Raw genomic sequence first — 21428 nt, forward strand, 5'->3', positions numbered from 1 at the left:
CAACCTCTAAGTTGATTCCTTTCTGTTCGACCTTATGCCTCATCAATGTCAGAACTCATAAGCTACTGTCAATTGCCGAAATTAATATATATCCCCAAGTCGGGGTGCTTCGAACAGAAAAGCCCCATCTGAATTCTGAACTGTTTGAGAAAACATCAGCCCATGCCCATCCAAACTGTTCAAATTGACATTTAATAGGAGGGTAATAATGCAGCATTCCAGCCATTTTTCTTTGTTTTTTACTTTGACGACCTCAAAGGGTCCAAAGTCGTCGCAACTGTTTACGCAGGCAAAGGTTAAATAGAAGTCATCAATGAACATTGTAATTACAGTGTACCAAAGCGAGGTTTTTCTAATTAACAAGCTCAACGAAGAAAGAAGAAATTACATACTCAAGAAACAGAGCCTAAGACCAGAGAAGAAAAACAATATCAAAAATCAAAACCACCAGCATCGTCATACCCAGCATCGTAAGAAGCCGCATCAGAGACCATATCTCCGATCAAGAGCCCACCAAGTGCTCCTCCAAGCAACCCCGCTCCCAATCCCATCCCAAATTTATTCTTCTTCTTCGGTGGCTGTTGTACTGGCGGATACCCGTACCCCGGGGCCGGTGGATAGCCGTACCCAGGCGCAGGCGGTGGATACCCCCCAGGTGGCGGATACCCATACCCAGGCACAGGCGGCGGATATCCTCCCGGTGGTGGATACGGCCCCGCCGGTGGTGGAGGATAACTTGCAACGCCGTGAGGCGCATACCCCCCACTCGGCCCCGGAGGTGGATAAGGCGCACTTGTCCCAGCCGGGTACGCCGTAACGGGTTCTTCTGCCTTGAGAGCCGTCACGGGTGCGGTGACCTTCTCGCCGAATTTATACGAGAAATTCAACGTGCCTTTGGGTTTTCCAGACGGTTTCCTAACCTGATAGCTAACAAATTGGGCGGACTTCCCGTCTCCGGTGTTATCGAGGAGCTCCTTGACGGGTACATGGACTTGTCCGATATCTTTATCGCCGAGGCTTCGATCGCATCGGAGTTCAAAGACGAGCATCAGACGGTTCTGCTTTGCTGCCGCTTCATCGACAGTGAATTTCATGGGGAAATTCCAAGAGGGGCTCGTACCACCGTCTTTATCGATGGGGGTTTTATGCTTTGACCGCGAGTCACCGGAGAGGGAAACGACGGCATAAACGTCCATTTTGGAGAAAAGATTGACGTCCTTGAGATCTTTTGCAGAGATGACGGTGATATCCAAGGTCCGGTATTCCATGTTTGGATCAGACTTCAGAGAATTATCGACGGCGAAACGGATCGGAGAGATAGAGGAAAGAATAGTTTCGGAACGAAAAAGAGAAGTCCGGTGAGGGTAGATGTATATAGATGCGGTTTTAGAGAAGGCACATTGAAGCTTCTTTCGCGGGAAACCGACTCGAACGGTTGCTTCTCGAATAAAAAGTCCGGCGTCATCACTTTCTAGGTTTTAGCCTTGTAGATAAGACAAAACAGCCGCGTTTTTAACAGAATCTACCAAATTGCCCTTGTTAGGTCTGGATGGTTGGAGCCTTGGAGGACGGTCCAGGGTCCACCACCAGTCGAGATTCGAGAGAGTCCCTTGAAATTCTAGGTATTGATGTCATTCTGGAATCAGACAAGGGCAAATTTGTCTTATAAGTGGTTGTTGTCTTGTTGATGTAGAATCCGCGTACAAAGCGTGTGAGCTAACTCCCGTCAACACTCGTAACCACAGAATGGCCAAACTCAACCGCGGTTAAGGCAGATTGATAAATTTTTTCATTCTCCGAGGTGGCCGTGGCTACGATTCTCGTTGACATTTGGAAACTTCGAACGCATTTAGATAGGTCGGTCCTACATCGTAAGACTTTGTCTCTTCAAATAACACGAATGATTCAAAGGGGAAACCGAATTTTAGGGGTGCTCATGGGACCGAACGATCAGTTTGGTTTCGGTTTTTTTCCAAAAATTCGGTTTTCATATAGGTTTATATATTACGAGGGGCCTTGCATGACGGTAAGTGGCTTGTCAAAGTAAATTATTGTATAGCAAAAAATTTAAGAAAGGTAAATTTTTTAATTAAAAGTTTATTGGAAAAAAAATTATTTAAAATAAATAAAAAATTATGGAATAATAATTTATTTAATTTAACAAAAAAACAATAAATAAATAATTGTCATTGTATTTTTGTTTTATATAATAGCATAGTTGTAAATAATTAATTTAATTTAATAAATAAATAAATTTAGTAAAATAAATAAGATAGATAGACAATCAAATGAAAGAGTAAATTTATATAAATATATACACGATTCTATGTCTTACTTTTCTAGCAATAATAATTTGTTAGGTTACTAAATTATTAACTAATTAAATAATTTATTAAAATAAGTAAATAAATCAATAAAATTTTATGTATTATCAACACAAGATTGGTAAGCGCTATCTCAAATTATTTAATTAATTAATTTAGTGTTATTAATAGGTTGGGCTAAACTATCGGGCTACCCAATCCATGATAAGTCTAGTTGGTATAACATGTACCTCTCCCATTCCAATAATAAATTATTTTTATTTATTTAGTTTACTAAATTAAATTAGTCATTTATTTATTTTAATAAATTAAGTAAATTATCATCCATCATTTTTTTATTTATTGAATTTACTAAATTATTAAATTAAATAGTAATTTATTTACTAGCAAATTATTTATTTATCTCTTTCTCTCCAAAGCCCAATGCCCCAATATGTAAGGTCATCAATAGGTTGAGTCTGGTTTGAGATAGCCTACACCAATCTCGTCCCAACAACAAATTAATTAAGGGTTGCCAACAGGCTAGGTCGAGTCTTTGGGCTATCCAGTCCACTCTTGGTTGGGCTTGGACAATAATTTGGGCTTAGAGGCTCAAGCCCAAAACACATGGCCTAAGTTTTTTTTTTTTTTTCTTTTGAGCCTGAGTTGTCAACAAGTCGTCGACCTACCCAACCCACTCTTGGTCGGGCTTGGATAAGAATCTAGGCCCTCGGGCTAAGGCTCAGGCCCAAAACACCAAGCCTGACTTTTTTTTCAAGCTTGAGTTGTCAATCGGCTGTCAAGCTACCAAACCCAATTTTGGTCGGGCTTAGATAAGAATTTAGGCCTTTAGGCTCAACTCAGGCTTGGGCCCAAAACACCAAGCCTCACTTTATTGGAACTGGGGTGCAAGCCAATGTTTTAAAAACCAAACTAAAGGTCAAACCATTTTTCCTCTAGGTCACAAGTCATTGGTTTGACTGTCAGGGTCAAATGGGTTAGGTCGTGCCACGTCAACCATATGGAAATTCAAACATATGGTATGTATAGGCAGGGATGGCATTTTCCCCATCCCCGATGGGGACCTGACTTCCCCGACCCAATGCAACCGGGGATGGAAATTGTTTTGGCGGGGCGGGGATGGGGATTGAGATCCCCGCCCCACCCTGACCCTGATTATATATGTAATGTTATTTATATTAAATATACTATTATATAATTTTAAAAAAATATATATGTTTATCTGAAAACATTTCAAGGATTAGGGTCCCCATGGGGAACCCATCCCCATCGGGGATCGGGGATGGAGGACAAATTTTTTTCCCAACGGGGATCGAGGACAGGGATGGGGGTTAATTTCAAAATCGGGGTCGGGGACAGGGAATATAATCCCCGCCCCATTGCCATTCTTATGTATAGGTATGAAAATTCAAACATATGGGTTAGGTTGTGCCATGTCAACCATATGGAAATTCAAACATTTGTGCGTGTGTGTGTATAGGTATGTATAAACAAGCTTTTTTTAATAAATAATGTACAATTATGTTCTACATGTAATATATGTATTATTTTATATTAAAAATTTTTTATTTGTAAAAACAATATTAAAAATTGCAATTTAAGGCTAAAAAAGTTTTTTTTTTTGAGAAAATAGAAGTGCAAAGCACATATGGCTCCTTGGGACACATAGATCTAGAAATGTTATCCAAAATAAAAAAGGGTCACCTCAATTGAACATTGGAGTGCAAAGTTATGGCCTCCTGGAGTTCGCATACACATTTAGTATGCAACCCATAACCCGGTCACCGGGTCGAATGGGTCAACAATCCAACCATGTGGGTCAGACATTTTTTTACCAAGTCAATGATTTTTTACCTCCATCCAGGTTTTACTCAAACCAAACCCATAATCTTGACCGAGTAATTGTTCAAGTAGAGCAACTGGTCGGGTTCAACCAAACCCAATCCATTGGAAAACCCTAAATATTTGTTAATTTAGTTTTAAGTTTTTTATTTTTAAAAATAAAAAATACAATTTTAGGGAAAAAAGGGGTTTTGGCCAAAATAGTTACCCAAAATTTAAAAAAAAAAATCATCTTAATCAGACATTGAGTGCAAAGTTATGGCCTCCCAAAGTTTGCATACACATTTAGTATGCAACCCGAGACATGGTCACTAGGTCAAACGGGGCAGCGCTCCAACCATTTGGGTCCGGCAGTTTTTGACCAAGTCAATGATTTTTACCTCCCACTAGATTTTACTCAAACTGGACCCAAAATCTTGATTGGGTGATTGTTTAAGCAGTTTAACAAATTGGACCACACCCAACCTATTGACAACCTTAAATATTTTTTAGTTCAATTTTAAATTTTTTATTTATAAAACAATATTAAAATTTTGAAGTTCGTATACACATTTAGCATACAACCTGTGACCTAGTCACTGGGTTGAACGGGTCAATGATCCAACTGTTCGGGTTACTCAAATTGAACTCAAAATCTTCACTAAGTGATGGTTCAAGCAGTTCAACCAGTTAAGTTCAACCAAGCCTAACCTATTGACAACCCTAAACATTTTTTAGTTCGGTTTTAAATTTTTTATTTGTAAAAATATTAAAAATTGTAATTTGAAGCCAAAAAAGGGTTTTTGGCAAAAATAACAGAACAAGGCACCTTTTGGCTTCTTGGGACGTATAGATCTCGAAAAGTTACCCAAAATAAAAAATCACCTCAATTGAACATCAGAGTGCAAAGTTAAGGCCTCTCGAAGTGTGCAACTCATTACCCAGTCACTAGGTTGAACGAATCAACGGTCCAATCATCCACGTTGGATGGTTTTGATGAAGTCAATGATTTTTATCTTCCTCTAGGTTTTACTCAAACTGGACCTAGAATCTTGAATGGATGACGATTCAAGCGGTTCAACCAGTCGAGTTCAATCAAACCCAATGAGATAAAGTGAAAATGAGAAAGGACAAATTACCATTGCCCCAAACCCCATATGTGTAGATGTTTTTTACTCTTTTCTCATGCAACCACGTCTCCTCCTCTTATGGCCTAGTGTGTGTGTGTGTGTGTGTATATATATATATATATATATATATATATATAGAGAGAGAGAGAGAGAGAGAGAGATGTGTGTGTGTGTGTGTTTTAACCTTTAATAAACTTTTAAGCTATTAAGACTTTCCTCTTAATTCAAATTTTGTTATAGGCCTTTTTAAAGTCCACTCCACTTATTCATTTATTCCCATATTCATTTAGAATTGGGAAATTATTTTCCCTTATTCCCCGCTCCCCTATAAACAACATCCCCCCGAATTAGGAATCTTCCACCCCCCCTTGACACTGACCCAAATTGGGGAATTATCTTAACCACTCAAGAGTTAAAAGTCATAATAAAACCCTAATTAGTCCCTAGGTTCATAACTATTTTCCCTCCCATCTCTATCTAGCATGGAACATTTGAAGTTTGGAACAACGATTTTCATCCCTTAATAGTAAATGCATAGAGAAGACTCTATCTCTCTCTTTGATCTTAGATTTTCTATCTTAGTACCTGATTTTTGTGTATATCTATCTACAAGGAGCACCTAAATTGTTAAATGGAAGATTCACCTCCTTTGATTTAAAACCTATTTCTCTCATCTCCACCACAGTACCATACGATATGTTTTTGGATGTTGGTCGTTGGCTTGTTGCCTTGTCATTATTCTCTCTATCTCATTGTCTCTCTACTCTAGCAACTCTTGGTTACTCTTTCTTATTCTTAAAGGTAAATCTTGTTTATGTTTTCCCCTTTTTTCTTTCAAAAATCTAGTGTATATTGTTTTAATGCTTTTGTTTTTTCCATTCTATGCATTCCTTTTATTTTTGTGATTTGAAGAACAAGAATACACAGTGGTGTTCTTGGTGAAAACTATTTTTTAATATTTTAAATAAAATTATAACATAATATAAAACCAAAAATCGTAAATGTCAGCACCCAATTTTTGCTCAGTCCCTTCTTCATACATTTTCATATCCTACTTTTAGACCCCAAAACCATAAAACAAAACCAAATCAAATTAAGACTTTCCAAAGCCAAAATTCCCTCTTTTGACACAATCCACAAGGTAAATGAAAACCTTGATATCAACATCAATGTCCAATCAAATATAGCCTATAAACTAAGTAAACTAAAAATTAGTCACACATCCACCATTCATTATGCCAACTTCCTTTCTAACGGCCCTGATCCAATACATTCATCACCTCAAGATCACTAGGATACAATCAAGTAGGGATGGATTCAAGTTGTGAGCCTAATACTTGGCTATTTAAGCTCGATTCGCTGAAATTGTGTTAAGCTCGAGCTCGAGTTTGACTTAGTTCAAAGCTTACAAGTTTGAGCTCGGCTCGGCTTGAGCTTAACTGTAAGCCAAGGTTTTTTCAACATATAAAATAAAAAATATACATATAAAAAAAATTATTTTACATACAAAAATGAAAATTATAAAAATTATTTACTATTATATATAAACAATAAAAATATCATATATAAATACTATTATAATAAAAATTATTTATCATATATAAATATTTATATGTATATGTATATGTATGTATGTATAAAATAAAAAATTATTTATTTATTATACTAGGCTTGGTTAGGCTCACAAGTCGAGCTTCACTAGGCTCGAGCTCAGCTCGTGGCCACCCCTACAATCAACTAGCAAATCCCACTATAAGTCTACAACGATTAACCTTAAAAGCGCCAAAATTTCATTCTGATGGCCTTACACAACTAGAATTAGAAAACATAGATTCACCATTTCTTTCTTAGTTCAGAACCATTCACTTGACTCATTACCTTGGTCCATCCATGCCTACCCACCAAATTTCAACCCAAAATTCTCTTGTTTGATATACCATCAAGCCTAGATCCTATTTCAGCAAATCTCATTGATTAGAGCTTATCATCTACCATCCCAGCTCCATTTGACCAATCAAATCTCACCACTATGTTTGGAAACCCAAAAAACCCTAGCACATATAATTTCATGACCAAACTCTTCCAATAGACAATTAAGAAAGTGAGATTCCATTTCAAGCCTTCTCATTAATTAATAAACCATTGGCTAAAACATTGACCCAAAAAACCTAGCACATCAAATTTTACATCCTAATTCACATGTTTGACCATTAAACTTGGAAGATGTTATTTCGACACACAAGATTAAATTGCCACATCATCTTTCCCAACCTAAAACCTGAAAAAGGTGATGGTTGATGTAAGACTCATTCTTCACATGTTCAAACACCTAGACCAATGAAATTAAGCCTAATAGACCCACAAACCCAAAAATACACCCACTTAAAATTGAGAATAGACAAAACAAATTAAACAGAAAATTAATTACAAAGACAGTGAGATAAACTTTCTTAACTCTCCCAACAGAGGTAAGGACCTCCAAAGTGATATAACTAGAATTATTATTGAGGACAAAATGTAGATTCCCTAACCACCCCTTGCTTAGCTCACCCAAAACGAGTTAGTAGATCTCTTCACCCAACTATAGTTTAATTCCATGTTCATAACCAACCACTTAATTTTTTTCCTTTTATTGCTATAGTTCCATAACGCAACCATGCCTTCCTTCAACCACCCAACTACCACCTCTGAATTCCCTTCAATTAAAAGCCTCCTAATGTTCATTTCCTTTACCCTTCGAACACCTTCCAAGGCCGCCAAGATCTCAAACCTAAGAGAATTACCTACCCCAATTGGGCCTAAGAACATAACTAAAATACCAATTCTAATCCATAAACACACCCCCAATGTCAGATTGCCCAAGGTTCCCTCTACTATTACCATCAAAGTTTGGCTTTATTGAACCAAGAGGGGGAGGACTCCAAGACAAATTTAGACCTATTTTGACCTGTATGCAGATAACAATCTCTCCCAACTTTTATAGTAGATCATCTGCTATAAAATCTGTAAATAACTCTGAGACCTCAACCACTGAATCACTCTTATATGAATCAGATCTATCAAGTTTTCAATGCCTCTCTCTTTTTCAGAGAAGATTCTCGAGTTCCTTTCTTCCCACAATGACCAGCATATAGCATCCCTAACCCCTAAGACATCTCCACATAGTCTTTCCCTTCTTCAAGTGCCACATAAAGAAAGAAGAAGAAAATAACACATTCAAAGGGGGGGTCCATCTACACTCAAAACGGGAAAATGCCCATTCCCAAAATTGATTTAGCAACCTGGAAAGATACCAATAAGTGATAACCAGTCTCCCCATCAGCTTTGTAGAGACTACACCGGTGAGGGGACAAACAATTCTTAGGTCTCTTTCTTTGAAATAAATCACTAGTGTTGATTATTTCCAAAAAAGCTTTCCAACAAAAGCTCCCAACCTAAGGAGGAATTGATTTACACCAAATCTCTTTAATAAGGAAGGACAAGACTATAGGGTTAGATGGTTGAGATAAGACTTTGGAGAAAGAAGTACAAGAGAAAGAACCCGAAGGGGTGAGGGTCTAAATTCTTTTGTCTTCCTTTGTGGGGTCCAAGAAAATATTTTCAAGAATACCCAAGAGAGTGAAAGTGTTGTTCAGATCTATATCTCTAACAACCCTTCTCAAACCTAAATTCCAAGTAAACCCAAAGTTTGAAGATGATGGGACAACAAAGGAGGAGATTGGCTCATTCTTCAAATTAGAGAGAGCATATAAGGAGGGGAATTGATCATTCAATGGGGAACTCCCCACCCAAATTTGTTCCCAAAATTTTATGGCATTGTCTGAGTTTAAATCATACCTGATTAAAGGGGAGAAAACTGGTAACAAGTCATGAATGGCTTTCTAAGGTGAAGCACTTGTAATCCTTGCTAGAATTCCAAGATCCCATTCGTTGTCCTCTAGCCTATGAATTCTAACCACTATTTTAGCCCACAACTTCTCCTTTACTAAAGAAAACCTCCATAACCATTTCCCTAATAAGGCCACATTCATTTTTCTGATGTTCCCAAGCTCCAATCCTCCTAACTTCTTACTCCTAATCACCACCTCCCAACCCACTCTATGGTCCATCTTCTCCTCTCCTGGCTCTCATAGAAAGTCTCTCATCATCTTCTACAATCTATTAGACACCTCCGCTGGAATCTTGAACACTTATAGAAAAGAGATAGGTAAGTTGGCTAAGGTAGCCGTAATTAGTGTGATCCTCTCACCAAGAGAAATATAGTTTTTTTTCCAAGAGGCAAGTCTCTTATCAAATCTTTCCACCACCAAACTCCAAAAACTTCCTTTCTTGAGGTTATCTCCTAGGGTTAAACCTAGATAATTCAAGGGCCAACTTGGAACAGCGCACCCCAAAAGCTCTATGCACTCCCTAATCTTCCCTTCTTCCATGTTCACTCTCACTACACAATTCTTCTCAAAATTCACCTTAAGGTTGGACATCTATTCAAAAAGTTATATCACCAATTTCAAGTTCCTAACCCATCTCAAGTTTCCACCTTCATAGAAAAAGAATTATGTCAAATTTGCTTTATGAATCAATCTCCCCAACACATATACAATCAAGTTAAACAAGAAGGGAGAGACTGGATCTCCTTGTCTTATTCCTCTAATAGCTGGGAAAAAGTCAACCACTACTTCATTTACCAACACAATGTAATAGAAGTTCCTAACACATCACATTATCCATTTGCACCATCTTTCCCTGAACCCAAAGTTAACCATCACTTCCTTTAAAAAGGACCAATCAACCAAGTCATAGGCCTTTTCTAGGTCGAATTTGCACACCACTCCTTTTTTACCCTTTTGAAATTCTCCACACTTTCATTGGTAATTAATATTTGATCAGCTATTTGTCTTCCATTCACAAAAGCTCATTGTTTTGGTGCAATAATAGTGGGCAGGACTTGCTTTAACCTAGAGGACAATACCTTTTCAATTATTTTATACAAACTGTTTACCAAGTTAATTGGCCTGAAATCCTTTGGATAAGACGCATCTTTCTTCTCAGGGATCAACCACTTCAGACCTCATTTCTAATCTTTGTTTGTTTTCAGCCCCTACACTGGCCAATCCAACCCTTCTAATCGGACCCTCCCATTTAATGGCCTTCTAAAAATGGACATAAAGTGGTCTGTAAAGCCCCTACTATCTCATCCTATTGGGTCAAAATTGATCCTTCAATTTCCAATATGGAAATAAAATTCTTTCTTCTCCTACCATTCACCACAGTATGAAAGAATCTAGTAATTCTATCTCTCTCCTTTAGCCATTTGCATCAAGATTTTTGTCTCAAACTCACTTCCTCCTTGTGCAGGCAATCATCTAACTGTCATTTCAATCCCCATCTTTTTTCCTTATCTCCCACTTCAAATTCTCCCCTTTCCTCTTTTAAATCCAAAGCCTCAATTTGATCCATCAATATTCTCTTCCTTTCTTCTAATCTCCCAAACTCCAATAGGTTCCACTCCCTAATCTTTGTTCTCAAGAATTGGAGTTTCTTGTGAATTGGAGCAGGTCCCTCTCTCTGTTGGTTCTCCTTGCAAACTACTATGGACCGATTATTTTAAGTGAGCCTAGGAAGTTCTTTAGATGTTAAGTTGGACCAAGTGAACATCTTGTGAGCTAGTGGGATTTCTTTAAGCTCAAAAGCATCCACAAAAAGATTAAATTTCCTCATACTTATTGTCACTCTCTGATTAGGGTTATTGGTTTCCTCTATGAACCTAACCACACGGAAGTCCCCACCGACACACCAAGGCCCTTCCCATAGTCCCCTAACATCACCTAATTCCTCCCACATTTCCACTTTCCCTGTAATCATTTGGTCTATATACATTCCCTAACACCCACTTAAACCCACTCTCTACTTGCTTGAATTTCAAAGACACTGAATATTTGCCAATTAATTCCTCCATTCCTTCAAGCACATCCTTCTTCCACATTGTTACAATCCCACCAGAGGATCCCTAAGATGGAGCAACCACCCAATTAATCACCATGGTTCTCTATACACTCTTTGCCCATTTGCTATTGAAATCCATTCTTTTGGATTCTTGGATCAGCACCACATTTGGGTCATACCTCCTAATTGTTGCTCTTTTTCTCACACTTCCCAAACCCCTCATGTCCCAACTAAGAATTCACATATTAACATTTGTTCTTGGCTCCCTCGTACAAGTGGCCTCTATTTCACCCCTTTCCTCCTATCTCTATTTACTTCAAACTGCTTGTCACCTTCCACATCTCTTTTCAACTTCTCTACTTCACTCAAATTCCTCTTCTTAGTTTTGCACTTCTTTTTTCTTTTGTTGGAAAACTTTTAAGTCATTTAGATTTTTCAATTTACACCCTAATTTTCTCACAAATTTGCCACTAATTCCTCTCTTCCAAAGGCCTCCTCCACTATTCTTTCTATCTCTTCCCTCCCATCCCCTTCTCACCAAAATCTTTCCCTATTGTTTCATTTATGTCCTTCCTCTGTAACTCATTCTCCTCAAATTCTCTCATTATTCTTTAATGATTTCCCAGACCTTCCTATTTCTATCCACTTATTCCACCAGTTCCCCCAGTCTTTCACCTCCTTTTGCTTAGAATAACATTCTACTAAGTTGGCTTCTCTTCCTTAGGCTATCGAACCTGGGATGAAAAGGGAATCTGGAATACAAGACACAGAGCACTCATCTGTAGCAAAAACTGAACTCACTTGGTTACCTGGATTTGTCCGCAAGGTGGAAGGTGGATAGGGATTGTTGATTTCAACTATCCAACTTGTTTCGAGGATTGGTTTCTATCTATCTCCTTGGATTGGTAAAAAAACAATCCTATCACTTGGTCAATACAATGATCCTTTCCTCCACCTTATAGTTTACCCCCTTTCAATGTATTCTTGTTCTGCCTCAAATTATCCAAACTCGCTCCTCTATCAGTGCTTTACGTAGGTTGAACCACTGGAGAACACTTCAAGATTTAAAGTTTCGACATGCTCCTCATTGCAAAAACCTCCATCACCTACACTTCCTATACCAAAAGCGTCAACTGAGTTGTCATCAATATTTTCTTCTTCCCTGCTACAGTCCACCTATCCTTCATCTGCTTCCTCCCTTTCTTCAGTCCTCTTCCTTGCGTATCTAGTGTTTGGGTGCTCGACAGAACAATGATTGACATCGATTTCATCTTAGTTCTAGCAAGAAACCCACTACAAGGAGTTTTCTCAAACTGGTTCCCGTTGCTACATCCCCTTTCCTTCACCGTCCTTCGTTTTAGACGATGATAGATGATACTTTTTATCTATTGTCTCCCTCATCTCCCTTGTCTTGCCCCGGTCCACGTGACCACTTAAGTTGTCACATGGGTTGGTTTTTTTTATTAGTTGGCTCAGTAACTAAACCGCCCATAACCCAGCCAATTCAAACAAAGCAACTCAACTTAAATTGTTAGGGCCACAAAAATTCTTTGCCACATCAGCATAAGAGAGTTTGCTCACTCGGTTTCTATTTAGTTCAAAATCTTGAATTAATTTCCTTAAGGGGCTAGCTTGTCGATTGGTTTACCCCAGCTGACTACTTCTTTTCTAATTTTATGTTCTCTTGCATGTCAGTCTTCTCTCACACTCCCCTACGGCCACGTGTTCTCCAACCTACCAACTTAGCATCGTCTCCAACCACAGGTTGCCTTCCCCATAATAATGCTTCAATTTTTAAAGCCATCCACACTCGGTACCAAATGCCTTCAGAGCAGATCTCAAGCGATTGAGGTAGGTTTTCATGCTTGATTCCTACAATTCGCAACTCAACTACACCCAAGTTCCTTTGATTCACTTCCAATAGAACTTCTCCAAACTTTGTACGATGTATTCAAGGGCATATTTGCACCACAAGTTGAAGGGAATCCCCAACTTCAACGAAGTACATCCTTCTTTGAGTTCATCTTCGATGCAAATTTGAGTCCAATTTTGGATCTGGATCAAACCATCATTTCACCGACTCAAGAACTGCTTTCCTTTTTGTGAATGGAATCAAGATTGCATCAACATCAATTCCAACCTTTTGTGCTACCGCATCCAGTACTTTCGTCCAGTCCTTCACCCCCTTGTCTACCGCTAGAATCATCTGTTTCTTCCATTTATCAACTCCAACATCGACCATTACTTTGCACTATTCATTTGAGTAAACAACCGAAAAACCAAAGGGTGGTAGATTTTGCTCCTCATTGTTCTCAAGCGCATCAGTTTTACTTGACTCCCCCTAATCCTTTTGACCATTCTCTTCATTGCCTCCACCGAGGACAACCCCTTCCTCTATCTCCTTTTACGCTGCTACTATAAGGAAATTCTACAATTTCTTAACAAAGGCCATCCTTCCCATCTGCTTCTTTCCTTTTGGCACACAAACTTTCCGTCTTCTGTTAGTGCCAAAAAGCTTTGTTATAGTTATATACTAGCCCTTTCCATTCCTCCCCAGTTCCACTTCAAAGTTCTTCTCAGGTAAAGTGATGGAGTTTTTTTAGCCTTCTTCCTTAATGGAGTTAAGTGCTCCATTGACAAATCCTTTCACCCGCAAAGTTGCATCCTTTGGTAAGAAAGTTGTTGCCCTACTACCTTCTCTAATTTTCAATACATTCTTACCTTTGGATCAAACCTGAGCATCTTTGCCTCAATCACTAATTCATATCGCCACCTACCTGTTGTTCTGAACTCTCCGTCTCCCCTATTCTTACATGTGTGTGTGTATAAATATATATTTTATCAATAAATAATGTATAATTATGTTTTAGATATATTATATGTATTTCTATATTTAATTTATACTTTTAATTCAATTTAAATTTTTATTTATAAAAATATTAAAAATTACAATTTAAGGCCAAAAAGGTTTTCTTTTTTTTTTTGCAAAAATAGCGATGCACAGATCTCAAAAAGTTACCCAAAGTATTAAAAAAATACCTCAATCAAACATCCGAGTGCAAAGTTATGGCCTCTGAAAGTTTGCATGCATTAAGTGTGCAACATGTGACTCGGTCATCGAGTTGAACGGGTCAATGGTCGAACCGGTTAGGTTGAATGGTTCTTGACTAAATCACCAAATTTTTACCGTCTGGTGGGTATTGACTGAACTAGACCTAGAATCCAAACCAGGTGATGATTTGAACAGTTCGACCAACCAGGTCAACGGTAGGTTGAAAACACTGGTTGCAACAATAAGACAAATTTGTGAAGACTGAAGAGAGACTATGGAAGAAAGAAATAACAAAGAGCATTGGTGGGAGTTTAAGAAAGGGTGTTTTGGTTATAAAAAATCAATGTTTTCGGCTTTCATTGGTCATTTATTTTAATTGACCAGACTTGGGCCCCATTTGGCGTGTCTTTTCGCATGGGCTTTCGGATGTTTAGAAGCCTGACAGATTGTGTTTTGGTCTTTTCCCGTTTGGTTGGGAAAAAATCTAGTTGCCAAAATTTGATGCCCCGAAAAGACTCACGAAACCCATTTTGGGCTATTTTTGGGAAGCTTCAAATGGAGTTTTTCGACTTTTTTCATCACGTCTTCATGCGGAAAGACGTATGGGAAGATGTGCCTTAACAAAACGGTCTCCTGGCTGCTAAAATCTTAATGCAAAAGGTCACATCGTCTTTTGACTGTCAGGTCTACCAGAAGATCTTTCAAAAAAGACTTGTCAAATGACACATTGATTATTTAGTTTGTAAAAAACCCAAAATTAACAATGTTTCATTGATTGAAAAATACGTTTGTAATCAAATTGCAAAAAACAATGGTGGGACAAAAAGTTAATATTTTATATGACTAAATTACTCTTTCCTATTCTATCACTCTCTCCTTGCTTCCGGTATCAAAGACACCCATTATTTGTCAAACCATGGAAGGAATGCGTATAGGAATATTCTAAAATATCTGATTTTACATTTAGTTAATCTTTTAACTTAAAAATGTTTTAGTAAAAAAGGCAAATTAAGTTTGTTCTTGGAATGGTAAGGACAAATATGAGACAAAGATGAATAAAGGTATGTGTTACTGGTAATGCAGATAATGCAATTGATTTGGGAACTACAATAGGGTTAATTCATATCAAATGCATGGTTGCTGAGAAAAGAAGGAGAATGGACTAAAAAGCATGAACAAAGGATTTTGTGTAGTAAAACAATCCTACAAATGGGGTTTTGCTTGGTGAGCCACATTATGTGCAGGACAATTAAAAGTTTTATTTACAAATAAAATGTCCACATAGTGAAAAGATTATAGTTTTTGCTTGATCATTGTCAAATGTCCAAGGCAAGACAATTAAAATTCATGAACTAAGTAAATTACAACAATTATTGATGTAGCGTGATCTAGTAGTTCCCTGTTGGAGAACAGTTCAAACATCAGGCTAGTGATGTCACTTGGTCAAGCTACAAAATAAGGCTATTAGAGTGTTCGAGGTGCTATACCTGGTGTGGACACTCCAATGCTTAAGTTAGCGATATGGAGATTTGAGAAAGCTGAGAGCTTAATTGTAAGGGAATTCGAGAGCTAAATCGCACGTATCTTGTGAGGCTGGAGGTGAGGCCTTTATATAGGCAAGTTGCCATGGGCCTCACGATGCGTGTCCGAGATTGTTGGCCCATCTAGTCCGTAGTTAGTTTCACACCCGAAGATGGACTCCGAGTAAACTAATAAGGCTTATCCAGGTCCATCTGAATTGGGCGGGGAAAAGATAAGATCCGTTGATGTATGCTGTGATCCCAAGGAGATTGGAGACAATTGGCTTGCTTCTAGAAAGAGATTGTGTGGCACCTCGGCATGTCGGTGCATACAATTAAGCTACTCGGACCTCGATCTAGCTGGGTGACCCAAAGTGTCCCGAGGTGACTAGGATCGCTGAGGTATCATCACATCATTCCGTCACTCCACGTGTCGTCACATCATTGGATGGGCCAAATTATCCCTCATCAATTATTTTTATGCTACATAAGTTATGATAAATTTTAGTTATTTACATAAATGATGATAATTTTCAATAAGTTAGTTAATTACATAATAAAAATATGGTAATTTCAATAATTTACATAATTAAATATTACATAAACATTGGAATAATGTAACTTTTAGTAATTGAAAAACATACATTAAAATTTATTACTTTTATTGAAAATTATGCAATTTACATAATTACAGAAATTATTAAAATTTTCAGTAATTATTAATTTTACATTAATAAGAAATTTAAAATTAAAATAATTTTCATTAATTAAAGTTATATAATCTTCAATAATTATGTAAATTAATAGTTTTTAATTATGTAAATTACTAAAATTTTAGTTATTTACAGTAATTTAATTACTACAAATTAAAAATCACTGCTTCACAAAAATTTCAGTAATTACATAAATTAATAATTAGTTATTTAAATTAGTGATAGCAATTAAATTACCGTAATTTAACTATTAATTACCCACTTAAACTAATTAACTGATTATTAATTGTAATTAAGTGTAATTGTCTTAGATTAATTATTTGGGCCAAGGGGTCTAGATTCGAATTGGGTAACCCATGATATATCCGATCCAAATACCTTGTCTTCCTAACCCGATTGAGGCAATAGTGGTCCCAACGACGACAATATAACAAAATTCAACCATAACCAACCACACCTAATTAAAAAATAGCAATAATGCATGGGGTTGATTGATTTGTCAAATTTAAAAATTCATAACCGACTGTTCAAAATGTAAAAAATGAAATTCCTGTATTTCGTTGCAGTGCAAATAAATTGTATTGCATTCAAACAAAATAAGTTAAAATTTGAAACAAAAATAGAGCAGAATTTACACTTAAATCATTTGCACTGTTATGATTTTGCATCAGTGCAAATTTATTTGCATTGCTATCAAACACAGCCAATCATTAATCCAAATGTGGATAATCTTTAGGTTCTTTGATCAATCATCTTTTTGAATCTATAACTGATTTTCCCCGATAGGCTGAGTTTGGAAGGAGTAAAAATACAAATATGTAAGATGCAAAACCTTATATTTTGTATGTATTTACATTTTATATATTTTTATTTGTACTCTTTCCAATGAGCCTTAAGGAAGATAAACCCAAACAGCCTGACATTGCATAGCCTCTATTCCAGAATCGTATAACTAAAATCTAAAACAAAGACCCAGAGAAGGATATGGGAATTGACTCACATACTTGCTTCCTTACCTTTAGCTTCCCCTCGCTCCACTACTGCTCCGCCTCGAGAATTTATTAATTAACAGTATTTTTAATTGATATAGCATTTTTAATAATTATAGTATTTTAATTAATTAATTAACATTATTTATTAAAATAATACATTTTTTATTAACAGTATTTTTCATAATTACAGTATTAATAATTAATCGTGTTTTATAGCATTTTCAATAATTGCAGTATTATTAATTATAGCATTTATTAATTAGTAGTGTTTTTTAAAATATTGTATTTATTAAAATATTAATATTATATTAATTCATTAACTAAAAGCTTTTTAAATTGTTAATTAATTTAAGTTATAATTTAAATTGTATTTTAGATATTATTTAAATTATATTTGAAATTGTAATACAGTATTATTTAAATTATTTGTTTAAATCTAATTTAAGCTATAACTAGCAACAAATTATATTTAATGAACAGAAATTAGTCAAAAAATAACCTAAAATAAAGTACTAATAATTTAGTCATAATTACCAAAAATTATCCAAGAAACTACCAAAATGGATTAACGTGATTTTCCAATAAACATGACAAATTACTAAAAACTAAACAAAATATAACCATTAAAATTACTTTTTTTGAGAGAAGCTATTTATCTATTTTCTCAATATAAAAAAGTAATCATTGCTTATCTTGATTAGAATTAATAAAGCTGCACACTATTAGAGAGAGAGACTTTTGGTTTTCCAAGGCCTCTTAATTTAATGCATTTATATTACAATTAAAAAAGAGTAGTAATAATAAGTACTCTATTTTAAAATTTACAGTATTAATAATAATTACAATATTTTTAATAATTAACAGTATTAACCATATTTATTAAAAATAATGTATTTATTAATTATCAGTATTTTTAAATAATTACCAATATTTATTAAAAACAATACTAAATAATGTATTTATTAATTAATATAATGAAAGTTATAATTTATTTAAAAACAGTATTAACAATTACAATATTTATTAATTAACAGTAATTAAATAATTACAGTATTTTAATAAGTAACAGTTTTAACTGTACTTTTAATTAATATAGTATTTTTAATAATTACAGTATTATTAGTTAATTATAAGTAATTACTAAAATACTGAATTTATTAATTAATAATATTTTTAATTAATATAGTACTTTTAATAATTACAATATTAATAATTAACCATATTTTACAGTATTTTCAATAATTGCAATATTATTAATTACAGTTTTTATTAATTAATAGTGTTTATAAAAATACTGTATTTATAATATTAATATTTTCTTTGTTCATTAATTACCAGTTTTTAATTTGTTAATAAATGTAAGTTATAATTTAAATTTTATTTTAAATATTAATTAAATTAGATTTGAAATTGTAAGTAATATAATTAAATTTTAATCTATAATTAAAAGTAATTATATTTAATTTTTTATTTATATATAATTTAAGCTATAAATAAGAAAATTACATTTAATGAACAGAGATTAGCCAAGAAAATAACCAAAATAAAGTAGCAATAATTTTTTCATAATTACCAAAAATGGATTAACATAATTTCTAATAAGTATGATAAATTACCAAAAATTAAAAAAATAAAACCATTAATTTGAGGGCAATACCACCTTATACGATTTGATTAGCGGTAAATTTTTTTTCCGGTATGATAGATTAATAGTTGAATCCGATGTGTATTTTTTGTAAGATTAGTATTGTTGTATATTTTTGTATAGGTATATATCGGATTCCGTCCGACTCGTTTGAAGGACGTTATTGTCTAAGAGAAAATTGTCAAAGCTAAGCACGTGTAATATGTCAGCGACCTTTTATTTGGTGAAGTGTGGGCAGAAAATTCCATGACAAATAATGGATGGGCCCTTACTTACTTAACAACTTCAGCCGTACACGTGTTGCTATCTTGTAAGGAGCTTCCAATGTCGTAAAGACACGTGGCGATATTAAAATTCTTTATGCAACAATGTGAATCCACTCGAATCGAGAGCGGCTTCGGTGCTCATAAACCGTGCGCACAGCCTTTTACACGGTACGTTGAGAATATCTCCGTACTTATAAAACAGGAGATATTCTCAATACAAAACCGTCAGGGACTGTACGAACGGTGTGAATACGTTCCCGTGAGCACATCGACTCTGCTATAAATAGGTCTGTACAAGTACAACGGGCTACTTGATACAATCAAATTTGAACACGTGATCCGTATAAAATGGATTTTTTGGCCCTTGTCTTCTGCCTGTTTGGCAATTGTTTGATCCGTATAAAATGATTTTTTTGGCCCTTGTCTTCTGCCTCTTTGGCAATTGTTTTGCAGAAGATTTATTACAAGATCTGATCCGACGACAGGATGAACTTTGGTTGATTAAACCAAAAACTCTTTGGTTGATATATTTTTTATGAGTCCGGATCTGCTCCTCATTGCCTGGCGCCTCGCAAATTCCTCGCAAAACGTGAAAGTGGGAGCCTTAATTGTCGTTAGGAGCCATCCCGTTAACCCCCACCCCACCACCGAGTATTCCTCCTCTGCAAGTCTTATTTTTAATTTCTTGTTGTTTCCCGCTAAGTCCCTACTAAACCCTAGTAGTACTGGTGAACGGCGATTTCACCGGCGATGATACGAAGTCTCCCTGTGAACACAGACGAAACGAGACTGACAACTGTACCCGAAAGGAAAGAGAAATTACATAGTTTGGAAATATTTTGGCAAAAACTACTGGAATATGACAAAACAATAAACCAAAAGCATGGAATGTTTATCACTGCAGTTATAGCTTTAGGATTTTTGTAAAGAGAAGACGCAGAGTTTGAGCATAAGAAGCAAACAAATAGAGGCACAAACAGAGTATGAGAGTGAAACCTGGCGCTGGGGACCCTGGAAGGGACATCAGTCTCGAACTCAATGGGCAAACCTAGAAAGCCATTGTAGCGATCGAAGGTAAGGTGGGAGACATGCCTGGCATTGGTAGGCCAGCTAATATCCTCCCTTTCCATGCTACATGTCACCAACGACTTCTTTAACGCCGCTAGCAAAATTTCCAGAATTGGGAAATGATGGCGCTCATCTCTGGCACCTCCCTCTCTCCCTGCAGGAATTATCAATGGAGTGGATATTGGATTTGCAAAGTAATCGTCACCGTCATCATCTTCCTCTCCTTCTTCGTCTTCGTTCAGTTAGATATAATGACGGAGTCGGAGGGGACAACTCCAACACCGATATCCGTCCAGGTCCACAAGACCTGGATCTGAAGAGCTGAGCCATAAGAATTACAAGACAAGTAGGAAGAGTTTCAGAAGGAAAATTAGGGCTGGTGTTCCGAAAAAACGTTGAATTTGGCAAAGCAAATCGAGAAGTAGTAGTAGTAGCAAGCTTGGTCAAGTTGGGACTTTGGGATTGTAAATGATTGGTTTGATGCGGGAAGGAAGGAAATGATGAGCTTGAGAAGAAAAGAGATGTGGGATTTCTTTATTTTTTTTATTTTTTATTTAAAAAGAAAATCTGTCGTTGTTAGCTTTGTTATCTCAGTAAATAAATATCGATAGAACGGACAATGGAATAGACGACTCTGTCTCTAGCAGAGCAACGACGACGAGGAATCGTAGCTTTGCTATCTATTAGTTTGGGTCCTTCGTGAAAAGGAACAGGGGTAAGAATTTAAGCAGTAAAAGAGAAATCAACAGAGTTGTTAGTCACGTTTCGTCTGTGATCGTAGGGAGACTTCGTATATCGCAGATGAAATCGCCATCCGTCGGAGAAAATACTACAACTCGTGGAGGGCGCCAAGACTTGCAGAGGAAGAATACTCGTGGTGGTGGGTGGTGGGGGCTAACGGAATGGTGACTAACGACAATTAAGGCTCTCCACTCGTGTATATGTAATTCACAT

At 36.1% G+C, this 21428-nt stretch overlaps 1 protein-coding gene across 1 annotated transcript; it reads right to left on the bottom strand.

Moving 5' to 3' along the window:
• Positions 1-280: 280 nt before the first annotated feature.
• Positions 281-1452, bottom strand: LOC104606111 (protein SRC2). The gene has a single exon (XM_010271166.3). It carries the CDS (start codon positions 1266-1268, stop codon positions 432-434), a length of 837 nt encoding a protein of 278 aa, XP_010269468.1. The 5' UTR covers positions 1269-1452; the 3' UTR covers positions 281-431.
• Positions 1453-21428: the final 19976 nt, after the last annotated feature.

The sequence above is a fragment of the Nelumbo nucifera genome, chromosome 4 (assembly GCF_055504915.1).
Source record: "Nelumbo nucifera cultivar China Antique chromosome 4, China Antique-T2T, whole genome shotgun sequence".
In the NCBI taxonomy this organism is placed as follows: domain Eukaryota; kingdom Viridiplantae; phylum Streptophyta; class Magnoliopsida; order Proteales; family Nelumbonaceae; genus Nelumbo; species Nelumbo nucifera.

Bases quoted from the DNA above. Each gene is read 5' to 3' on its own strand.
- LOC104606111 (XM_010271166.3), bottom strand. From the start codon at position 1,268: ATGGAATACCGGACCTTGGATATCACCGTCATCTCTGCAAAAGATCTC.